This window comes from Arachis hypogaea, chromosome 18 (genome assembly GCF_003086295.3).
Source record: "Arachis hypogaea cultivar Tifrunner chromosome 18, arahy.Tifrunner.gnm2.J5K5, whole genome shotgun sequence".
Taxonomy (NCBI): domain Eukaryota; kingdom Viridiplantae; phylum Streptophyta; class Magnoliopsida; order Fabales; family Fabaceae; genus Arachis; species Arachis hypogaea.
This window is the reverse complement of record NC_092053.1, coordinates 123,903,928-123,929,256: the sequence shown is the minus strand read 5'-3', so window position 1 is coordinate 123,929,256 and position 25,329 is coordinate 123,903,928. Positions and strand designations below refer to the sequence as shown.

The window sequence follows — 25,329 nt, the reverse complement described above, 5'->3', positions numbered from 1 at the left end:
GGTACTTTTGAAGCACCTTGATTCACTTGATGAGGACCAAGTCATGTCAGAAAAAGAGGAAGACATCTTGGAGACTGAAGAAGAGGAATCTGATGCCTAGTCTTGCTCCCTGCTACCATTAGAAGTTTGATACCTTGCTGTCTCTAAATTCTGAATTTCGTTGACTATTTTCTAGTTTCATTTGAATACTATTTTATTTGGGATGGTTGTAATAACTCTAGACCTTTAACTTTGTTAATTATGCCTACTTAGCTTGCTATTTTGCTCTATTTATTGATGCCTTTGCCTGCAAGTTTCCCTCCTTGATAACAAAAGGGGGGAGAAAGTATGAAAATGAATTGAAACAATATTTGTTTCGATGCTATTTCTATTCTGATCAAAATGAAGTGTGTAGCTCTGATTATGAACATGGGCTATACATGTTTTGAGCTCTTGAATTGTTATAATCATGCTCTGACTAAGTATTTGAAGTTTTTGTATATTTTGAATATTGGCATTCTTTCTATGAATGGATTGTTCAAATCAGGTTGATCAAAGCAAATATTCAGGAGGAGTTTGGTGATCAAAAGAAAGGGAGAGTCTCATGTCAAAGGAAAACACCAACGGAAAGTATCTAAAACTCATCTCATTTTTTTTTCAATTCATTTTATAATGTTTGTCATCAAGAGAAAGATAATTAAAGTGATGAACAGACATTATTTGTTATTTGTTTGTATGATTTTATTGTGTTTGTGTGCTGAAAATTCACACACACAGGCCCAAGGTAAAAATAACCAAGGTCCTTCAAATAGCAAGCCCACACATACAAATCTTGACCAATTCCAATTCAACTATAGCAACAATCCAATCCAAAATTGAATGGCTGAATCATGAGAAAGAAAGAAAACAAATAGGCCTAAAGAAAAGATCCAAGCCCGTTCAGTAATTCCACCAAAAGCTCACCATTCAGAAACTTGAAGAACCCCAAGTTCAACTCAATTGATACCCATTTAGCTTCCACCGAAAGCCAAACTCTCGCTTCTCGCTCCACTCTCTTTCTCTTCTATCACATCACTCTCTGAACAAAGAAAAAAGAAAGAATAGAAAAGTTCTGGGGCTAGGTCTCGGTGAAGAACAAAAAGTTTGTTACCAAGTTCAAGCAAGTTTCGGGATACAACAAAAAGGAAGATTGCATCCGGTCGGAGCATCTCAAGGCTGATTTCCTCATTTAAGCTACACCAACAAAACTGTGAAAAAATCTGCCAAGCCTCAAGTACAAATCAAGCTACCATGAAGAAAATGAGGTCAAATATGTTCAGAAGCTCATCTACAATCCAAAACCAAACTTGGAGCCAAAGAAAGAATTCACGGTCAAGATCAAAAGAGCTTGAAGAAAAAGGATGAAAGAGAAGGTATGTTGCATGTCAAAGATTTGACTTTCTCTCTCTCTGTTCTGACACCGCTGCAAAGTATGATGCTAGAGAAGAAGACAACAAAGGAATTGAACTTGCTTCAACATTGGAAGCTTCACTCTTCTATAATAAGAGTGAACGGCCAATGGTTGGAGGCAAGAGAGAAAACAGAGCACTGAGTTCAGTTCTCATAGCTTTCTAAGTTGTTCTAAGTTATTCTCCTTCATGGTTACTATGTTGTATCTCTATTTCTCACTTTAGTCTGTCTGAGTCTCATTGAAAAAGGAAAACATGGTGAGGTTTTGTAAGAAAAAGCACTAATGAGAGGAAAAAGGCAGAGAGTTTAAACTTGGAGAAAAAGCCAAAGATATCTCAGAAATTCTTTGTATATTTTTTTGTTTTGTGTCACGAACATATGGGGATTCTCTTAATAGATTACAATCACCAATTCTCCCTAGGATCTATCCAATTCTGGGACAAATCCAGATTCTAACCCAATCTGAATTTGACTAGGACTCAGCCTAGATTTCAATAGTGAAATTCTGTCATTGTTGTGACGAAAACTGGATGTAGGCTACATTGCACTGGGTAGCTAAATCAGGATACATTTGTGTGTCACTTTCTACTCTCTTTTCTATTTCTGATTCTGCAATCCAGGAGATAAAAAGAAAATATCTCCTAATGTGATGAGAGACAAAAACAAAGTATCTCCTAAGTTTTCTTGATTAAAGCAAAAATTAAAAGTTAGCATAAAGGAAGGCCAAGATTCAACACCCTCTTCTCTTAGCCACTGATAACCATCAAACTGAAACATGTGCATTTTATAAATTCAGAAACTTCTGCATTCTATCCAAATTCAAATTCGTAAACAATATTGATTTTAGCAAAGAAGGACAAAATTATTCATTATCACTTTATTCAATTGCATTCTATTCCATTCAATTCAAAATTGTTAAAGAATGAATCGAAATACTATCATAACAAGAAATAAACCAAAAATTATCCATTATATAAATTCAAATTCAGAAACTCCTACATTTTAGAATGAACAAAAAATATTATCAAAATAAAACTATTATATATTACCAACTGAACAAAAAATTGTGTTTATAAACAACACTGGTTTTATTAATGAAGAATGAAATTATTCATTATCATCACTTTATTCAATTGCATTCCATTCCATTCAATTTAAAATTGTTGAAGAATGAAACTAGATAAAATTAAGACTGATCCAAATCTCGTCCACTTGATTTAATTCAGAAGAATAATCGTAATCGCTCTCATTTAACTGATTTGAACTTGAATTATTCATTGTTTTGATATAGAAGAATAATACGAAATTCGATTCAGAATAATAATACGTTATTCAAATGTAGATCAAAATTTGAAGAGAAAGAGAATAAAATCAGAGGAGAAATACAACGAAAACGAAGAAGAAAACAAAAATCTGAAGAGAAAGAGACAATAATCAGAGAAATCAGAAAAGAAGAAAAGCTTTACGTTGAAGAAGAACGAAGAAGAAAGCTTTACGTTGAAAAGGAAGCTTTACGTTGAAGAGGTTTACATTAAAAGTCTGTTATAAAGTTTACGTTGAAAAGGTGGCGCGGCGCATGAGAGAAAATTACAATTAGTTAGACTAGGTCAGTGAAATTACTTGGATGCAGAGTATTATTGTAAAATTATTTGATCATTTCAGTTATTCATAGTTCGAATATCTAATATTACTATATTAGGTCACAGTCTAATCTAAGTCTTAATTGAGAAGGTTAGTCGAATATCTAAAATTCTTGGTTGATGAAGTAACGAGTCGAATTTCCAAAGGCTTAAAACAATAATATTTATGGTTCTTAAACTGACAGATAATACCCTTTTGTACATTTATTTTAATAATAAAACTCTAAAATAGTATTTTAGAGGACTAGATATAAGCATTTTAGTCCTTTTCACTTATTTTAATTAAGAAATTCTCAGTTATGTATCAAATCACAATTTGTTGATATCTCATATTTTTGTCTGACCTGATTTGAAGTTGTCCAAAGATCTCTTAAACAATCTTACCATTTAAAGTATCTCATGTAGCGCTTTTAAAATATATACTAACATATAATTCAAATAATCATATTTGTTCTTTACTCTTTAGTTCAGAAGTTGTTTTATATCAATATGTTAAAGGATCGGATCTCTAAAAAAATGATGTTTATTATAAATAGAAGAAAACTCTACAACTTTTAATGGTTACCAAAAATCAACTCTAGGAAAGTCCAAAAGTCTATTACTTTCTGAACTCTCAACAGTGAGGCATAGTCCCAACATCAATCGAAAAATATGAAACACATCAAATTTTGAGCTTATTGATAGTCTCCATGGTGACATGTGATAAATGTTGAACAATTTATAGAATCAAATATCATTCCATCTTCATCGAACAAAAAGTACAAGGAAGTTTTCCACAGAAAGAAACTGCCAATGGAAAAAGACAAATTGGTAATAAGTTTTTCATTGTATATATATATATTCACAATTGTCATCAACATTGAGTTTTCACACACAATAACTTTATGTATGAGGTATATTTCAATTATTAAGTAATTGAATTGATAAAGTAGCTAAACAATTAGCACCTCTCCTTTTTTTTTTTTTTTCTTTTTCAACCCACTTTATCATTTAATCCATAAGGCACCCTAAACTATCGGAGCTAGGAATAATTATAATATAATTGTGTATGTGCCAACCTTCTAGCTATAACAAAATTAGTGAAAACTACTATAATATTCTTTAGATTTCTAGGAATTTATTGAGTAATTATAGCTTGGTCATTCTTTGGAGGGAAAAAAGAAAAAGGAAAAAGAGAGACAAAATAAAAGAAAATCTTTTGTTAAAAATAAATTTAATTCTAACTACTTTTTGTTTTTGAATTAAACAAATATATATGACCTTTCTTTACCAAAAAGAGCACATGATTTATATATATAGTACAAAATTTATTATGAAACAATGTATACTCAACTTGAAATAAATTCCTCAAATCATTTGATTATGTAAAGTTTTTTCTTACCACAAAGATAGCCATATAAAAGGATTGTAGCGAATCATTGTTCGATAAATCTACGGAATTTGCACGATACCAAAGGATTATGGACATGATGAAATGTGTCACAACCTAACAAGTTGAAATGTTACTGAAATAATGAATAACTTAACTTTTATTTGATATCAATCAACTATGACAATAGAAGAAATTAAATCAGTAAAGAGAACCATTGGTTTTATCTATGTACAGAAGATTTTGTAGCACAATGGTTTCTAAAATAAATATTACTACTCTCTCTCCCTCCCTCTCTTCCAAGGTTCCTAGGAGAGGAAATGCAAATAGATTTTTGACCTTTCGACTCGAAGACATTTATATCCTTGAGAATTTGAAAATATATTTAAGTCCATGACTTTATTGATTTCTGAGTCTAATTTGTCCTATTTTAAAAATTCTCTCACGTGTGCATCCAAGTGAACAGAGGGATCGATCTATCCAAATTTTAAGAAGGTCAAGGACTTAAATATATTTTCAAATAGTTAGAGATTTAAATATTCGCAAACCAAAACGTCAATGATCTATTTATCATTTTCTCTAATAATTAATAATAATAAGTAAAGAGAAGAGGTGGTGGGTATGGTGATGGGTGGTGGTGATGGCGACCATGTGGTACGAAGAGTTGGATGAGGAAGAATCGATGGTAAAGAATTATGGATTCAAATGGTGATGGTAAATAATTGGGAATTGGAGATTGAGATAGATAAGTTAAGGTAAAAAGAAGAACTAAAGAAATTTAAATAATATTTTAAGATTTAGATAATTTTATCAACAAAAATTTATCTTTCATAAATACAAAGTTAGTTTTTTTTTTTTAGGTAAATTATCAGAGTCTTAAACATTCGTGGGTAGAAACAATCGTTTGTTAATAACTTTCTATCAAATATTTAAACTAAAATAATCATAATAAGATTACTGAATATTACATTATCAAAATAAAATTCTAAATAAAAATATTTATTTCTTAAGTTCATTGATCAAAATTTTACTACATGTCTAAGTAAACATTTGTATATGATAAAATATAGTTGTAAATTGCATAAGTAAATAGCACATTACCGTAAAAATTTTGCTCCATAGGATAGGAGATAATGCTCCCATTATAATAGCAATTCCATATGTCATTTGAAGGAGCGAAATGCAAAACCAAAATACCTAGTAGAAGATGAAACAAATAAAAAATGTGGGTATATAAATAATAGCACAAAAATTTAGTATTCATATATTGCATGAAATAGAAAAATATATACTCGTCTAGGACCCAAATGTATTGCCAAGGTTTTGTGACCTGCTGCTTTATCCCCTTCAATGTCAGGTATATCCTATTTGAATTCAAGCTAATAATATTACATCACATAATTAAACATATAAAATAAAAAGATTCATGTAAAAAAAAAAAAGATTTATTCAAAAAATTTAAAATATTACCTTTGCCAAGGATATAACTGTATAGAAAAGGCTCACGACCACAACAGTAAAAACTAGTGATCTCGGATAGTCAAGTGCCTTCTTGAGCACAGTCTTCATATCATGTCATGTATTATTTAAAATAAAAGAAATATGTTTTAATCATTAGAGGAAAATTTTAGTTATTAGAAACCATATTAAAATATGTTAAACCATTTTAGTTCTTGAAAGCTTGAAGTATACTTTTTTTTCTAATGTTTGTCAGAAATTTTTAAATTATCTCTAATGTTTTTTATATATCTCAATTTTGTATTTAATATTTTAAGTAAATTTTAACTTTACATTTTCTGTCAAAATTTAATTTATTAAATAATTAATAATTTTTTTTTAGTTTTACCGTTATTCCTTTATCTTTCCTTATTTTCTCTTTCAATCACACAAAGGAAGATGAAGAAATAGGGTTAAGATTGGAAAAAATATTAGGTGGATACTATCATAAAGATTTTATAATTATCTTTATGTAAAAATACATTTTTTTTACTATTAGATGATGAATTATAGAATTGGATGTGATATGCTATAAAAATATATTTTTTTTAAAGTATAGCCAAACAAATAAAGGACACTTTTAACTCAAGATTCTTTATAAGAAGATGTTTTTAACATCTTCATTGAGTAGGTGCCAAAATGTTAAACCATTAATTGTTGAAGGGATTTGGACGAAAATGATAAAATTGAATTTTTTTTTACAAACATTAAGGATAAAATTATATTTATTTTTGTTGTTATATACTGTTAAAGATATAATCATTCCTGTTATTTTCTCCTATCAATTTAAGTTTTTGGGAGAAGTGGTTAATATCATAACATGGTATCAGAATTCTATATCCAAAAGATTTAAAATTTGATCATTGGCGAACTTCAAAAGTAAAAAAAATAGCATAAGACAAATAAAAAAAAATAAGACCTATAAAAAAATCAAACAAACACAATAAAAGTTCTTATTTAAAAAAACTATTAAAGATATAACCATTTATGGTATTTTTTCATATAAACTTAAGTTGCACTTTTTTTTTTTCACAACATTAATAGGCTTATCTTTCAAACCTCTCATTAGTTTTAATACTTAACAACAAAATTGATCATATCAATATGGGCAATATTGGGCATTGGAAATATCTAGTCTATTTTCTAATAAATAGTTAACGTGAATATATTATTTTATTTATTATTTATAATGGTCTCAAAAGAATCTTAAACTCAATACTTAACAGGTTTCACCAACAATGAATTTGGTCCTATTGTGTAATTTAATATTTATTTTTTTTACTCTTAAATTTTAGTATTCATGATAACATTCAGAGAGAAATGCATAAGTTGAAAGAATTGATAAACTCAGAAGAACAAAGAGAGTAATAGCAGAGGTGAGAGAGATGAATGGAAACTTATGTTAAAAGTAAGTGATTATGTGTTACATTGAAAGTGTGAAGCTATCTAGATTAGCATAATACCTAAAATCTCGATTTAACTCTTAAAATTTTTTAATATTATAATTTTAAATTAATCAATTAATTTTATAAAATTTGTACTAGGTCGAACGATTTTACAATTTAAATCTTATTAAAATTTTACGTTTTACGTATTTAATTTACTTTTTTAATTTTACATAAAATTTCGATTTTCTCTACTTGCTGTAACTTGGATACTAGTATAAACTATAAACTCCACTGCAATTATAACAGAAGTAATAACAGAGTGAATTTTCTAAAAAAAGTAAATAACAGAATTTTGAGTTTTTTAACTGTTATTATTCTGATCATTCATGTGATGATTAATAACTCTAGAACAATTTTATTCAATATACATTATTTGTAATGTATTTTTGGAAATTTTTTTCAACAAAATATTGTTGTCACTGTTTGTGAAAGCTAATGAAAAAAATTTGCAACAAGAAGTCTCTAAAGATTATATCTTAGTTGATACCTTCATGTGAAGAAATGGTGCAATATGTTGTCCTATTGTCATAGAACTTGCAAGAGAGAATGTTGCAAGGATTGTGGATCTTTTCCATCTCAACAAGGGCAACTGAAAATTTCAGAAATAAATAAGTTACAAGATTATAAATAGTGTTATCGTAATTAAATAAATATTTATACTTGAGAACATTAAAAAGCGTGAATAAATTTGTACCATTAATGATTAATAAAAAAGACTATATTGTGTGACAAAAATAAATATTAAAATTATTTTATGTATTTTAAAATTTAAAAAACTAAAATATTAATTTTTAAAAATCTCAAAAATTGATTTGAGTAATTATTCTATATATTTTTGCCATGAAGTTGCAACAGTGGCAAAGGAACTTCAATTTCAAACATTATGGCATCACTCTCTCCATCCAAGTCCAAATTAAGATTACCCAGTTGTATTTTGTGAAAAAAAAAATGAATGATCTTACAACTTTCATGAAGACAGTGAGAGTTGGTTCAAATATTTAGAGGGTCAAACAACATTGAGAATTAGAAAACTATTAATGATGACCACCCGAGAGATCTTGGATCACTTAAACTAACGGAAGAGTTTCAGGTATACCAGGAATACTGGTGTTCCAGTTGTTTTAACCGTTGATCTGAATTATAAATAATATATATAATATATATTAATTAAAATCAACGATTAAAATAACTGGAACACTGGGAATACCTGATAACTTTCCGCTTTCTAGATTTTATTTTGATGTTCTCATTATTGTGGAAAGTGGAAACCCTTTTTCTAATGGCCTGAATTTGCGAAGTTATTTTCAAATCAAATTAATCTTTAGTGATAAAAATGTGTCTTTATAAGAAGATAAAATCTAAAAGCAATTTAAATGAACATATATTTTTTATATATAACTTAGAAAACAAACTCACATTAACTGAATAAGCAGTCATGAGCATAGTACTGATGACTAAACACCAAAACATTGGCCTTGATCCTAACACCCACGCAGATCCAAATCCCTATAGAAAAATTAAAGAAACATAAAGAATAACAAGCATTGCTTTAACAATATTAGCAACATTTATCTTGAAACAATAATATAATTAAAGTAATTACATCAAACGAGTTAAAAAATAGCTTTCATCATATCATATAGGCATTTTACATGTGAAAAGCTAATGAACAATAATTTAGAGAATTTATTAAAGAGTAATCGAGTGTGTGTTATCATGTTATTTTTTAAACTGCCACAAAAATAATAAAAAAATGCCACAATGCATTAATTCAAAACCCTCCATTCCCACAAAATGAACAAAGAAACCGCCACTAAAGATGTCCTGATGGTTTTATATAACTGCCACAAATAAACTTGTGACACTTCTAATTTTAAGAGTTTGAAAAACTGTCGTAATACTTTATTGGAGTTTGAAATCGCCACAAATAATAAGAATTCTGTAGAGATATATGTTACCATTAGAAGAGATGATGCCACAACTATTACTGCATTTCTTAAGGAATATTTCCCGGATGCCAATGGAAGATATGGTTTGTTAATCTATAATGAAACATACAGCACATGTCAAAAATAAGGGGAAAAAAAGCCTTATGAAAAGGAATAAGCAATTAACAAATGCTTAGTGACCAAAACAAAATACAATATATATATATATATATATAGTTGAAAATGTATATGTAAGTGTAGATTTAGAGTTAATTTGATAAAAAATTTATTTTTTAAAAATATTTTATTAAAATTATTTTTTAAAATATAATATTTTGAAAGTTGCTGTATTTATGTTTGGTAAAATTAAATTAAAATTAATTTTTAATAAATACAAGTAACAATTATATTTGATAAAATAATTTTTAAAATTTAAAAAGATCATAATATGCATAAATATAAAAACAAATTTGGATATTTATTAATATATGATATTATGTTAGACTTTTAATTTTGATAATTTGCCTTATGTACTTGCAAAAGTATTTTTAACTTTTAAACGTTATAAACGTAAATATGTAATTTTTTTATTTACTAAATATAAAATTACATATTTTAAAAAATTTTAATAAATGAAGCCTTATTTGTTTTCATCATTTCATCTTTACAAGTGATTGATATCTACTTTCATGAAACCATACTTATGAACAAAATATTTATTATTATATCATAATGATGTTCAAGTAACTATATAAAATATAGAACTTTGAAACTAAAAGTAATAAAACATTGAATGTTCGTTCAAATTGTTTACCTTGTCTATTTCAACATCGGCTAATTGATTCACACCAACAATATATTGAAACATGATGCAGTTAGGTATCAGAAACTGAAATAAGGGGGAAATGAGGATTAGGAATTATTCCAAATTAAACTACATATTAATACTCCATAAATACTAAAAGAATTGATTATAAAGACATTTCCGCTGTGAGATTGTACATAATAATAATAATAATAATAATAATAATAATAATAATAATAATAATAATAATAATAATAATAATAATAATAATAATAATAATAATAAACAAAAAAATAATGATTCATCCTATTTTTAGACCAAATCATAACTGTGTGTATATAAATATATATTATTAATTTTTATGAAATAGTTTCAAAAAGAGGAAAGAAGTTTAATTGAATCGTAGATAAGGGTGGAAATGGGTTTAGTCGAGTTGAACTTCGGCTTAGACAAACTTGATTTGTGTTATAAACATATGGTTCAAGGCTAAGCCTGTTATTTTTTATAAGCTTTTTTTCAGGTTCAAGTTTAATTTGTTTAAAAGTCTGACAAATTCATGAACTTATTTAAAAAATCTATTTTGTGAATTATAATTCAAACCAAAAACTTTAAAAAAATTTAAACTAACATTAAATGTATTCTATAATTTATAATTCATATTTTATAAATCATAATTCGTTTATATATATCATCAATCGGTTAGTCACATGTCATAACCTCTTACAATTCATAAACATAAACTTTTTTTTGAACAAAAAAAAGCTAAAATCTTATCTAATTTTGACTATTTATTTTTTTAGTTTTACTTTAGGTTTATTATAAGTGAATAGTTAAAAGTTCAAATTAAAAATAATTTATTTTTATAAAAAAATATTTTGATGAACCGGCGGACGAGTTTCATAGCCTATGACCTAATTTTTTTAACTAATAAATTTTAAAAAGAGTTTGAACTTGGCTTGTTTAATTGAGTCCAACCAAATCTAAAATAAACCGAGTCACAAACTCCCATTGGATAGCCTGACCTACTTTTACGCCTAATTATAAATAAAAAAAATAATATGTTCCAATAACAATTGGCTATGGCTACTGCAGCACATACAATCTTGCTAGATGATTAATTAAAGAATGTGCATCAAGAAACATAATATTTTTATTCCAAATTTTATAAATCATTTTGAGAAATATAAAATATTGTTATTTTTCAGGGGAATAATCATAATGAAATCCATGTAAGTTCAATAATCTTTTAAAATGAAAATGTACACTAATAATATAATAACTAGCATTTGAACATATGAATCTGTTGATTATTGCTCTTCTTTTATAAGAAGAACGGGTATCAACAATTAATATAACATAATAATAAAAATTTGATAATGATATAATAAGTTGCCTTTTTCTTCTTCCATGCCATTTGTAATAAGAACTGAAATCTTAGAAACTACCTGCAAGAAGCCTATTAAGAACATTTTTGGAGAAATATTTGATAAATTGTCCACCGCAAGGAGTGATGAAGAAAGTCCACTTGATATCTATCCAAAAACACAACATTAGCAATTCTTGATTAGTTGCTTGGTTTCAAATTGCAGTCACACATAATATTCAAACTGAGAAAACTAATAAAATAAAAAATATTTGTCTAATCATCTTTAGAAAAAATAATTCTTTGCATATATGTCTTTTCTTCGATTAAAAATTTTAAATAAGTTCTCAAAATAAAAAAAAAAATAATGGTTACTTATCTTTATTTGTCTGTCCATTAGCCTATATTCTATTATATTATGTTAAAATTGAATTTTTATACTTAATATATAATAAATTGACGTGATATATTTTTAAAAGTATTTTTTGATTTATTTTTTATAATATATTAAATCAAATTAATTATAATTAAATAATTATATCAATAAATTAATTTAATTAAATATATAAATATCATACAATTTATTATAATTTATATCAATTAATTAATTTGAATATTTATAAGTTGTATATAATAATGCTACAAAGAAAACAGAGGCAAGATAGATATGTTTTCTTAATATTATTATGTTATTATTGTATTATATTAGTATTAAAAATGATAAATTAATTATATATATATATATATATATATATATATATATATATATATATATATATTTTGCATAATTGTCAGAATTGAACCAATAATCAAACTAATCAGATTACTAGGTTATTGGTTCAATCAGTAGATCATTGATTGAACTGATTGACCTGATCCTATGTAAATAAAAAATAGTAAAAATTTAAAATTAAAATTTAAAATTCATATTTTCACTAACATTTTAACAATATCTATCTATTCTAAAACAATATAGAACAAGAACAATAAATATTTTGTTATTTTTAAAAACGATGTCATTTTAGAATTCCAACAAAACAAAAAGTTAAACCTCTCCTTTTTGATCACTTTGTCTTCTCCTTCTCCACTAAACTTCAAACAAAAAAAAAATTAACTCTTCTATGGGTGAAAAGAATTAAAAGTTTCTAGAGGAAAAAGTGTTTGTCGTCACCTTTTGATTTCCACGAAGTGTGTATCGGCATTGTAGAGGTTGAAAAGAGGTTTAAGGTGATCACAAACACTTTCTCCTCCAGCAACCTTCAATTTTTTTTATCCATAAAAAAGTTAATTTTTTTCGTTTGAAGTTCAGTGGAGAAAAAGAAGACGAAGTGATCAAAAGGGAGGAGTTTAACGTTTTAATTTTGTTGAAATCCTAAAACGATGTTGTTTAGTACCTTTTTTAATGTCAAAATGGGTACAACGTTGTTTTAGTATGTCTAGTGTGACAAGAATTGAGCTACATTATTAAGGATGTTGAGCTCCGATGATGGAAAATATACGAGAGACTACATTATTAATACACTTTTTTTAATTTAAAAGATCGAATTGTAGCAATTGAAAAGTCAAAAACTAAATTGGTATAATTCACCAATCTAAAAGATCAAAGTGTAACTTAACTCATACTTAAACTTTAAAATACCACTACATATAATTGAGGATTCTATATGGGACATCTAACCCTATTCTACTAAGAAAATAATGTTAGTGAGAAGCAAATTTTCAATTTGGAAAGAGATTTTTATGGTTAATAGATACGGTTAATTATGAAACACTTGAAAAATACTTAAATGCTAGTAGAAGTTTTTTCTTTTTTACATATAATAAAGATTTGTTTTTTGAAAAAAAAGTAGATATAGTGTCATAGGTAGATTTTGACAAAAATAATTTTTTATAATAGTGTTTTTTACTATTATCATAAAAAAATTTTAAGGACAAATTTTATCTTATATTAGTTTTTACTTTCTTAAATTAATTTTAACATAAAAAAATTAAAAAATTAAAAATTTTACTCATGAATGATGAAAATATATATGCAATAATTTAACTATTAATATTGTTTAAAAAAATTTTAAAAAAATAAGATTCTGATATAAATATTTCAGTTTAAATAATTATTTTACTTTAAAGACAGATAAAATAATTATTCATTGTTTTTAATATTAAAAATAGTTAAACTTTGAATTTATTAAACTTTTATAGCAATACTTTTTATGCGCTAATGTTTTTATTTAAAAATTAAAAATAAATATTTTATATATTTTGGTATATTATCCTGTCTAAACATGGGTACATATGCTAGGAAGTTATAATAAATTGTGGTTATTCTCAAAATTTATAAAATGAAATATTTTAAGAAAAACCAAAACTTATAAGAAAAAACTGTTTCATCTCACAATTTATAATTTAAAAGTAATGGCCTAATAAACAAATATAAAAAAATAAAATGGGTGTTAAAAAGAATTTAGGAACAAATTTGAGAATTTTACTCTATATATATTTGTAAACCATTTCCCCATTCCAACAAGAGTAACATAGTTTCAGAATAATGTGTTTGATTATAAGCTGATACAGAAGAAATTTGTATAGAAAAGTTTCATCTCGTGTAATTTTGTCAATCAGATGAAACTTATTCTTAAAAAGAAAAAATCAATATATTTTCAGCCAAATATATATATAGTTGATGCTTAAGGTAGGGAATTGAGAATGAAACTTACGAAGCTAAAGAATGCGTATAATCTGGAAAACTGGCGAAAAGCATCCATGCCATCTTTGATAGACTCCAAAATAGGTTGTGGTTTTTTCGGTTCATCATGTGAATTTTTTGAGGTTGCATTCACCAAGTATTTTTTCTCAAATTTATCACTCATCATAGATCCTCCTTTAATGTTGTTGCAATGATACTTCCAATAATTATGCTGCATCTTGATACAATATTCTTTTGATAGTTTTCCATTATTGTTGTGCCATAAGGTTCTTCTTGTACTAGAATCTAAACAATAATGAAATTAATTACCTTCATATTGAGAGAAAAAATTTACTATTCGTTATTGGAGAAGTGGTTATTAACAAAATAGTGACAATAAGGTCAGGAAGAGGAATATGTAAATAGGGGGAACGCGGATCGGATCGAATATGACCAAAATTTTGATTCGATCTGCACTTAAATTATCAGATCGGATCGGATCCAATATCTGCAGTTTTTAAGTTTGAATCTAATTCGATCTGCATATTTACGAATCGGATCGAATATCGGATATATTCGCAAAATACAAAAATATTTTTAAAAATTTATTTTTATTAAAAAAATATTAATAAAATTCATTTTTTCTATTCTTTTAAATATGTTTACTATTAAAAAATATTAAACATATTTTTCTTAAATAATAAATCAAAATAATACAACATATATGATAATTATTAGTTGAAATAAAACATAAAAAGAATATTTACTTATTTATTTCTTTATTTTTGTGGATACGCAGATATGCGGATACTTATACAAAATCTGCAATCCGATCCTATTAGTATGCTGATTGGATATGATCCGATCCGATAGCCTTGCGGATTGAATTCATATCCGCAATTTTCAGATCGAACTCAGATAAACACTGTAGATATGCAAATCGGATCCAATCTATTAACATTCCTATATGTAAAAACATACTTACGTAATGGTTGTTTGTAAATTTCTCACTTTTCTAGAAACTTCTATACCTACATATATTAATCAGAAAATTTAATTAGTGGTACGTACAAATTTTAAGATTTATTAGCTAGGGTTCATAATTCATGTAATGGTTTATTTATTTATCCGTGACGAGAGGGTTACAGTGAGATAAAGGTGGAGGTAATTGCGTGCAAATAGTGGCGGATGAATATAGATGAAAATAGGTCCGGTGGTCTGTTAGAAATCTACAATTTAATTTGTATTTAATCTGATCTATTATGAAATAGGTACAGATTTAGATTCTTGTAAAAGTATCAATATATTAATAAATCAGATTAAGGTTTATTATTTAGTTTTATTAGTCTCTCAGGTCTATCTGAACTTGTTAAAACATAATTAAGTATATAAATAAATTTTTATTATTAACAAAATTATTAGATATTTTAAATTTATTATATTTTATTATAAATATATTTGTATATTTTAAATACGTTAAAATTTTAAAAATTCTTATAAATATAAAATACGATATATTACATATAAATATTTATTAAAATATATTTTTTTAAATAATAATTTTAAATATTTTTATTTTTCGTAAAAAAAAAATTTTCAAGTCTTTTAACAAGTTTTAGATTCGATCAGATTAGATAACAGGACAGACTTGGTACTTTAAAAAAAATTAAAAAAATCTATAATAGACTGTAAATTAGACCCAAACCAATTAATTATATCACAGGCTTGATCTGTTAAAAATAAAATTTGAACTAACTTAGCCTGTTTTTACTCTTAATTACAGATGAATGAGAAATGATAAGCGTGGAGTATTGGATGGTGTGCATTGTGGTGGTGGTGGTCGTGGAATGAAACTAGCAATAGTAAGTTGAAAGTTGAAACGAGAGAGAATGAAGCAGGAATAGATCTTCTTATTTTTTTTTTCAATTATTTTATAAATTATAATATTTTTTAGTGGTAAATTTTTTAAGACAAAAAATATATATATATAAAAAATACAACTGAAAAAGAAAATTGAGAAATTCTCTCCCAAGACGAAGAGGGAGGGTTTGGTCTTTGATGAGAGGGTCAAGTGGAGTAGTTAATGAATGAGATTTTTTGAATATTATAATTATTATTTGTATTAAAAATAAATTTGTTAAGATATTTTAAAATAAAAAAAAAAGACATTAAAAATGATTTTAGCTTTTGATAAAAATTTTAAACAACAAAACAGTAATATGTAACTTCTATGTAGGGAGCTGTAGCCATAGTACCAATGTACCATTCTTTCATACAAATTTCTATGTTTAAATATTCATTTCTGATAGATAGTTAGATACATTAGCTGATGTTGAATTAGTGTAAACAGAATTAGTTTAGCTTGTGATCAATTTATTAGTTAGCTGATTGTAATTAAGCACATGTCAATCAGTTTATTAGTAATTAGTCTAGCTTGTGACCGCTGTAACTCTTCTGCTATAAGTAGTTAGAGCTAAATGTATTTACTATAGGCATCAATGAAAATGACAAAGTAATAGTTTTCATTTAAGTCAGGTATCACAGCTTTCTTTTATTCAGTTCAATGGCAAGCAAAAGTCAAAGATCTGAAAATTCAATGAATCAGTTGAACACAGCTCCAAATTTCACTTCTTCCCCAATTTCAATGAAACTCGACGATGACAACTTCTTGCGGTGGAAAGACCAGGCTGAATCAACGATCGAATGCCACAATTTGCTTCACCACATTATCGGAGAAGGAATCCCGTTGAGACTTGATGAATCAAGAAATGTAACACCCGAGTTTGCTGCATGGAAGAGACAAGATGCGCTTCTCAAATCGTGGCTTCTTGCTTCAATGACCAAGCCGTTCACCACTCGAATAGTAGGATGCATCTATTCGTATGATGTTTGGAAAAGGTTACAAGATCACTTTTCTTCACAAATTAGAGCAAAAATAATGCAATTGAAACACAGGTTGAGCAGTATTAAGATAGAAAATTCAGTAAATGAGTATGTGTTAGCATTAAAAGGAATAATTGATGCTTTAGCTTCAGTAGGAGAACCAATGCGTGAGAGTGATCATGTAAACGCTATTCTGAATGGACTAACCGAAGAGTATAGTTCAGTAGTCACCTCAGTAGTGGCAAGACCAATGAACATCTCGGTTGGAAAATTAGAGGCTTTGCTATTAACTTATGAAAGTATGTTGGAGAGGTTTCGAAAACCAGAGTCATTTATACAAGCAAATGTGGCACAAAGTTCACCAGGTTACTCTCAGAACTTTAACTCAAGAGGTTGCTTCAGAGGAGGTTTCAGAGGAGATTACAGAAGTAGAGGTGGTGGCAGAAAGATGAGAGGTGGTAGAAACTTCTATAATAATAGTCAATCTGGTGGCAACAATTCCAGATTTGGAACTCAAGCTTACAATAATCCAAGTTTTGGTGGTGCTGAAGGGGCAAGAATGTTCAACAATGAAAGGCAGCAGTAGTATAATGGTTTAAGAATGTTCAATGGTGATAGGCCTATTTGCCAAGTATGTGACAAGTCTGGACACACTGCCAAGACATGCTGGTATAGGTATGATCCACCAGAAGGCTCCAGAACTCAATATAAAGGCACAAACTCACAGACTCTGCAAGCATCACAAGACAACTTGAGCAATGTATTGGCCACACCTGCAACATTACAAGATCAAGGCTGGTTTCCAGACTCAGGTGCTAAACACCATATGACCTTAGACCAGCAAAATCTAATTGAAGGGGAGAAGTATGAAGGTGCAGACCAAGTGATCATAGGCAACGGATCAGGTTTGCATATCAACCTTGTTGGAAAGTCTTTCTTTAAAACTGATTTGACCAATAGAGAATTCTTGTTAAGCAAATTACTACATGTGCTTGATATCACTAAGAACTTACTTAGTGTACATAAATTCTGCTGTGATAATGATGTCTATTTTGAATTTCATTTTAATGGCTGCTGTGTGAAATCTCAGTAAACTAAAGAGATTGTTATACAGGAAAAAGTTGACAAGGGAATGTACAAGTTCCTCAATTTCACTCCATCTTTCACTTCATCAAATAAACTAGCTGCCTTTGCCTCAAATGTGTCCACTATTGATCAATTTCTCTTATGGCACAATAGACTAGGTCATCCAGAAAATAATGTTGTTTCTTCTGTGCTGAAATCTTGTAATATTGTTGCTTCATTAAATAAAAATTCTTGTACTTCCTGCTGTATTGGAAAATTTCATGTACTCCCTTATCCTTCCTCAAATACCTTATATATTGCTCTCCTGCAACTTATATACACAGAAATCTGGGGCCCTGCCCCTATACCTTTCTTGTCCTCATGAACATCAGCAAAACGGCAGTGCTGAGAGAAAGTATAGGCATATAGTTGAAAAGGGTTTAGCTATGCTAGTAGGTGCAGGCATGCCAATTAAGTATTTTGAAGAGGCCTTCATGATGGCAGTTCACTTAATAAATAGGTTACCAACATCAGTGTTGCAAGACCAGTCACCATTTGAAAAGTTGTTTGAGAAGAAATTTGATTATACAAGCCTTCGGGTCTTTGGTTGTTTGTGTTTTCCACACCTACGACCGTACAATAGGCACAAACTGGAGTTCAGATCAGCACCATGTACTTTTCTGGGTTATAGTGCAGTGCACAAAGGCTACAAGTGCCTCACTGCAGAAGGGAAGATAGTGATGTCAAGCAATGTGATCTTTGATTAACAGAATTTCCCTTTCAAAAATTCGAAAACTCCCTCAACAACCAAGCCTGATTTGTCTTCTGACTTTCACTCAACTCCAACCATTCCATTACTAAATAGGAACATGTCTCAACTCTCACCTAACATTACAGAATCAAGGTCTCTACATCCTACACCAAGCATCACAGCCACACCAATTCCCCTATCCTCACCTGTACCTACTATACCAAGTATTCCAGAGTCCAGATCTCATTCTTTGTCTATCACAGCCACCTCTCCTACCTTACCTTCACCAGTACCTACAGCACCATCAGCCACACCCATTCGAATACCTATTTCAGATTTGGAAATTATTCTTTCCTTTGATAATGATCACTCAGTCTCGGCAGCATCAAATCAAAATGTTTACCCCATGATCACAAGGAGCAAGAGTGGAGTCTTAAAGCTTAGATCCTTTCTAGCTAGCATTGAACCAAGGACTGTCAATGATGTCTTGTTCAAACCTGATTGGAAAGTTGCGATGGATGATGAATACGCTGCACTTATACAAAATCAAACCTGGAAATTGGTTCCTCTCTCTCTCATGGCAGAGGCTGTGGGTAGTCGTTGGATTTTTCGAGTTAAATACAGCCTTGATGGAAGTCTCAAAAAATACAAGGCTTGCCTAGTAGCTCAGGGTTTCTCTTAAAGGCCTGGGTGTAATTTCACTGAGACATACAGCCCAGTGGTGAAACCAACCTCGATTCGCATTGTCCTCACCTTAGCACTGTCAAGGAATTGGAGAATCAGGCAGCTTGATGTGAATAACGCATTTCTACATGGTGATTTGGTCAAAGATGTATATATGAAACAACCAAAGGGCTATGAAATTGGAGATGGAACTCTAGTGTGCAAACTCACCAAGGCCCTTTATGGTCTGAAACAGGCTCCAAGGGCCTGGTACTATAAGCTGTCAACAGCTCTCCAGCACCTTGGTTTTCATTCAACAAAGTCTAACATCTTTGTATTCACGAGGTTCAAAAATGGCTCATCACTATTTGTCCTGGTATATGTAGACGATATAATCATTTATGGAGACTCAGATGAAGCAATTTCTTAGGTCATTAAGCAGCTGAATGACAAATTTGCGTTGAAAGACATGGGTGAGCTTCACTATTTCCTTGGAATTCAAGCCACCAAGACTGCTAATGGAGGTCTATTACTCTCACAAGAGAAATATGCCAGAGATCTACTCAAGAAAGCTGAAATGGAACATTGTAAGCCCTGTCATACACCCTTACCTTCCTCAATTCGATTTTCTGCTTTTGGAAGCTCCCCATTCAAGAATCCTAAGCTTTACAGATCAGTTGTGGGAAGTCTACAATACCTCATAGTCACTCGTCCAGAACTAGCATACTCAGTGAACAAAATTTTACAGTTTATGCAAAATCCCTTGGAAGAGCATTGGAGATTAGTAAAAAGAATTTTGAGGTATGTGCATGGAACACTTAGCTTTGGTTTACACTTACACAAAACAAAGGTGCAAACCATCAAAGCTTATAGTGATTCTAACTGGGCAGAGACCCATATGATAGGAAGTCCATTGGAGGTTTTTGTGTCTTTTTTTGGAGCAATCTAGTTTCATGGAGTTCAAAGAAGTAGGGTGTTGTTGCCAGGTCTAGTGCTGAAGTAGAGTACAGGGCGATGGCTAACTTAGTTGCCGAACTAATTTGGATTAAGAACCTTATGGTTGAATTAAGAACCAAACTCTCAACAGCTCCATCAGTCTACTGTGATAATTTGAGTGCTGTGTTGCTTGCTGCGAATCCAATCTTGCATTCTAAGTCAAAACATTTTGAAATGGATCTCCATTTTGTAAGAGACTATGTTACAAAAAGAGTTATTCAAGTAAGTCATGTTCCTGGGACTGTGCAACTAGCTGATGTGTTGACAAAACTACTGCCCAGTGTTGCCTTTCTTGAGTTTAGAAAAGAACTAATGGTTGAAAGTTTGGAGACATCCACTGATGAAAGCAGGCTCGGCAAAGAGGGTCATAAAGAGGGTCATGATAGATACATTAGCTGATGCTGAATTAGTGTAAACAGAATTAGTTAGCTTGTGATCAATTTGTCAGTGATTAGTTTAGCTTGTGACAACTGTAACTCCTCTGCTATAAGTAGTTAGAGCTAAGCTATTATTGTGTGATATTAAAACTCACTTTACCAATACACTTCAGATTCAACCAGATCCTTCTCTACACGTAGTACTCCTTCTTCTTTCTTAAATTCTTTCCCTTTCTACTCTCTCTCTTGCTTGAGCCTGGTACCTTTCAATTTCTATTGACTTAAATGAATATGTAAGATTTACAAAAAAGAAAAACTAATCTACATAATTTTCTTTTAAATACTGGTATAGTAAGAAATCTATTTTTAATTACTTTATTCTTTTTTTCTCATTATTTATTCTAATATAAGGGTCATTACTCGTTAGCAGAGTCTTAACAAATTAATATAATTAAAAAAAATTAATAATATTTAGGAATTTGGGCATATAATGGGAGGTGATGATGATAATGAGACTTGTTCAATTATTTTGATTAGTAACTCATCATGTTTAGCAATTGTTTGATATGGTTGGATAATGTTATTTATCAATTATTGTGAGTATTTGTCATGCGACTTTGAATACTCATATTCTATTACTTATCATAAAAATAAGTTCAACCGGTTCCCATGATGTCCAACTTTTTATTATTCAATAAGTGCCTTGCTGCTAGAAGAAACTAAAATTTTATTCACAAGAGATAAAATATATGTATTCAAATATTTCACGTCAGATGTGTTATTGTTAACAAATAACAACTATATCCTCATTGATTATATAAGTGTTTTTAAGAGCAGATTAATAATTTTAAAAAAAAAAATATATCGTTTGATGTGTTTTTTTTTTTTTTGGTGACTATATAGTTTGATGTGTTTAATTATACTAAATACATATAATAAAAATACTTTATATATATATATATATACCTTTTAAGCATTTATTAGTAAAATTTAAAGAATGATGGAATCAAATATTAAAATAATATCTGAAAGATTTAAATTCTAACAAAATAAATTCTCAAAAAAAAAAAAATTAAGCCTCTCATGACTTTTAAAAAATTATAAACATGTGACAGAAAGAATACTCCATTTAACTCTGATGGTAACATCTGCACTTGACTTTTCCTATTTGTTCTATCTGGTATATTAGAGAACTCATCAAATTAATTAATCATTGATATTAAATATATTTAACTTTCGTTTCGAAATAGTTTTATTCTACAATTAATATTAATATCTCTATACTTTTTGTGTTTAGAATTTTGAAAATGATCAAGGGTATAATAAAATTGGCGTTGATATTTGCTGAATGAATGCCTTAAAGATATAAAAGTAAAAACTTTCTAATGTACTTTATGTTATAATAGAATTAATTGAAGAATTTAGTCAACAATGGTTCTAAGGCCACCTTTTATTAATTCATAAAAAAAAATTAGCTTTGTGTTTCACTACATAAAATTAGTAAATTATCATTTTTATTTATAAAAATTTAAAAAGTTAATAAAAAAAATTAATTTGGTTCTTTCATATATATATATTTATTAATATTCTAAATTTATAAACAAAAATAATAATTTATTTTAAGATCAAACTCTTTTAAAATAAAAAAGTTGATGAATTAAAAAAGTAAGAGTCTAATCACCTTTAAATTAAGATAATAAAACCTGCATATGATAAAAATTATACATTCGATAGTAATTAATCTGTTACTTTATCTAAGGGTATTTACGGATATGAATAATCCGATCACCTCACAAAAATTGACCCAACTAATATATTACTTATGGTATTGGTTTTGAGGTTTAGGGTTTATATTAGTTGGTTCTGTATCCAATTATCCGGTTACGTTTATATTGCTTTTTTTTTTAAATATAATAATATATATAACTTTATCCTTTTCTAATTCAAATTAAATTATAGTATTTATTTAAGTATAACTTTAACGGTGTATTACTTTTTTTATATTATATATAAATTTTTTTTTCAATTTCTCTCTAAGTTCCATTTTTAGTCGGATATTCCAATTATCTAAATCGATTAAATCCGTCTTTTATTGGTTAGGATTAGTTAAAATTTACATAAAAGATCTCATATCTAAACTAAGTCAATCCGTGACACTCCTAACTTTATCACTTTGTAATTTTCCTTGGTTAATAAGATTTTTTTTTAACATAGAAATAAGGAAATCAACAAATAACTAAATTTGATCTTCTTTTTTTTGTGAATAGAAATTGAAAATAAGGTTGTTGCCTAGATTGAAAAACTGTTCATGACCAACTAAAATACGGAGAAAATCATTAATAAGAATAATCTTTTATATAATGGCTTCAATAATTATTTATCCGAGTTAAATTATTTTTAATTATTTCCTTAATTTACGTGAGTAATCATAACTGATGAATCATATATATAGTTATTTTCCTTCTCTTTTCTCTTGGTGATTTTATTCTTTTAGAAATTAAAGCTTAATTGCTTTCTCTGTGTTTCTCTACTTTTGCAAAAACTTGTCACAAGAAGTCGATAAAAATATAACTATTTATATATCTATTTTTATTAGTTTAATTTTTTAGGAGGAGTAATTTTATAATATAATATTAGAGTTTTTATAATTTAAAAGTAAAAAAAATTCAATCCTCAATTTTTGCTGATGTCAAAAGAAAAAGTTTTAACATAAAACAAAATAAAAGACCAAAAAAATTTATGCAAAAATTTACGCAAATTAATTCAAAAAAAATTTATATAAAGAAACGCATAAAAAATATAATTATTCGTATATTTTCTCGTTTAAGACAATAAATAGCTACTAACCCCGTGTTTGTGAAAAATAAAGGCATTATTTGAAGCAATAATAATAATAGGATAAATTATATTTTTTATCTCTAAAAATTGTTAAAAATATCAAAAATATTCTTAAATTTTATTTTGTTTTAATTTTGTCCAAAAAATTTTCAATTTGCATTAAATATACCCTTGACATCTAATTTTTTTAAAAATTTAGGATTAATCCAACAATAATACATGATAACTATATGTGATTTACTTATATTGAAAATTGTTCTTATGAAAATATTGTAAAATTAAAATAAAATAAAATTTAAAAATATTTTTATCCTAATAATAATAATAATAATAATAATAATAATAATAATAATAATAATAAAAGTGTACCTGTGGTGGTGGGAGGAGACTTGAGAGATGAGCCCGAGAGGCCAAAAGCCATTTGAAATCAGCAAATTTCGGCAATGGGAAGTGCGAAGTTGGAAGTTATGTTGAGTCTCTCAGCATTATTATTAGGAAAGTAAGACTCAAACTAAAAGAGAGCTCTGGCCTCTGTGTGGAAAGACTAGATATTCCACCACTTTTATATATACCACGAAACACGAAACAATAAACAATGTAGTCACTGTCAGTCTGTCACTACTTATTATTATTATTATTGAAAGAATTTTAAATGTACCGGAAAGAAGGATCTAAAAACCGAACCGATCATTAAATTATTCTAGTTATTGGTTTACTGATTTATTGGTTTAACCGGTCTAACCAGTAGTTTAATTAAAAAAACCATTTTAAAATAAAATAATAAATAAATTATAAATAAACATTCTAAAATATCTTCCAAATTTAAAATACTGCACAAAAAATGATCAACCAAATTCATATGATATTATCAAAATACAAACTCAAAAATTAAATAATAATAAAAATCTAAATATTAAATTTTGACTTTGAGGGTTAACAGGATCACTTAACACCTCAGACTCTAATTTAGAAATGTCAGGAGATAAAGGATTATCAATTTCAAAAGAATGTTGAACTAGTTCAATTAGAAAATGTTGATCATTCTGTGGTATTATGCTAACTGAACGTGAACCTGAACCTTGCAAGATAACCTTTTCGGTTTAATCTTAGGTAGCGTGCGTTCATTTGTTGTAAGAGAGCTCTCTTAGCAACAGATTCTTCATGCTGAGCAAGCCATAAACGGGACCTAGTGTTGTTTCCAAGTTGAGATATCAACATAATAAGTAGTCATTGAATAAGAAAGCATAACATATAACTAACTACCTATACACTTTGACTCTCCTTCTACTACCATCATCATCATTCATCAGTTTATTTATATATGGCATTGGCATGTAGCTACCCTACTCATTTAGCAACAACCAGTATTTGATTTGATTTTCATTTTTAGCATTCAGCAACAACCATTACAAAACAGCAGCATAACAACAACAGTGCCATAACAAAACAGCAGCATAACAACAACAGCATCTTAACAAGTCATTAATCACAAATTCCAAATTCAAACACTGATCAGTGATCACACAATCACAATGCCATAACAAAACAGCAGCATAACAACAGCAACAGCTTAACAAGTCACTAATCAGAAATTC

General features: G+C 28.3%; 1 protein-coding gene across 4 annotated transcripts; it reads right to left on the bottom strand.

Moving 5' to 3' along the window:
- Nucleotides 1-3,575: 3,575 nt before the first annotated feature.
- Nucleotides 3,576-24,331, bottom strand: LOC112773029 (naringenin 8-dimethylallyltransferase 1, chloroplastic). Of its 4 annotated transcripts, XM_072224203.1 has the most exons (13): nucleotides 24,104-24,240; nucleotides 15,147-15,192; nucleotides 14,193-14,467; nucleotides 11,561-11,647; nucleotides 10,125-10,199; nucleotides 9,341-9,424; nucleotides 8,799-8,888; nucleotides 7,870-7,971; nucleotides 5,908-6,000; nucleotides 5,730-5,801; nucleotides 5,539-5,634; nucleotides 4,450-4,554; nucleotides 3,576-3,854 (listed from the first exon to the last, which is right to left on the bottom strand). In XM_072224203.1, exons 3-13 carry the CDS (start codon nucleotides 14,397-14,399, stop codon nucleotides 3,813-3,815), a joined length of 1,053 nt encoding a protein of 350 aa, XP_072080304.1. In that variant the 5' UTR covers nucleotides 14,400-14,467; nucleotides 15,147-15,192; nucleotides 24,104-24,240; the 3' UTR covers nucleotides 3,576-3,812. The 4 variants fall into 4 exon arrangements, with proteins under 4 accessions (XP_072080304.1, XP_025673857.1, XP_025673859.1 ...); XM_025818072.3 differs by lacking the exon at nucleotides 15,147-15,192 and having other exon boundaries at nucleotides 24,104-24,331; XM_025818074.3 differs by lacking the exons at nucleotides 4,450-4,554; nucleotides 15,147-15,192 and having other exon boundaries at nucleotides 24,104-24,331.
- Between the last annotated feature and the right edge of the window lie 998 nt (nucleotides 24,332-25,329).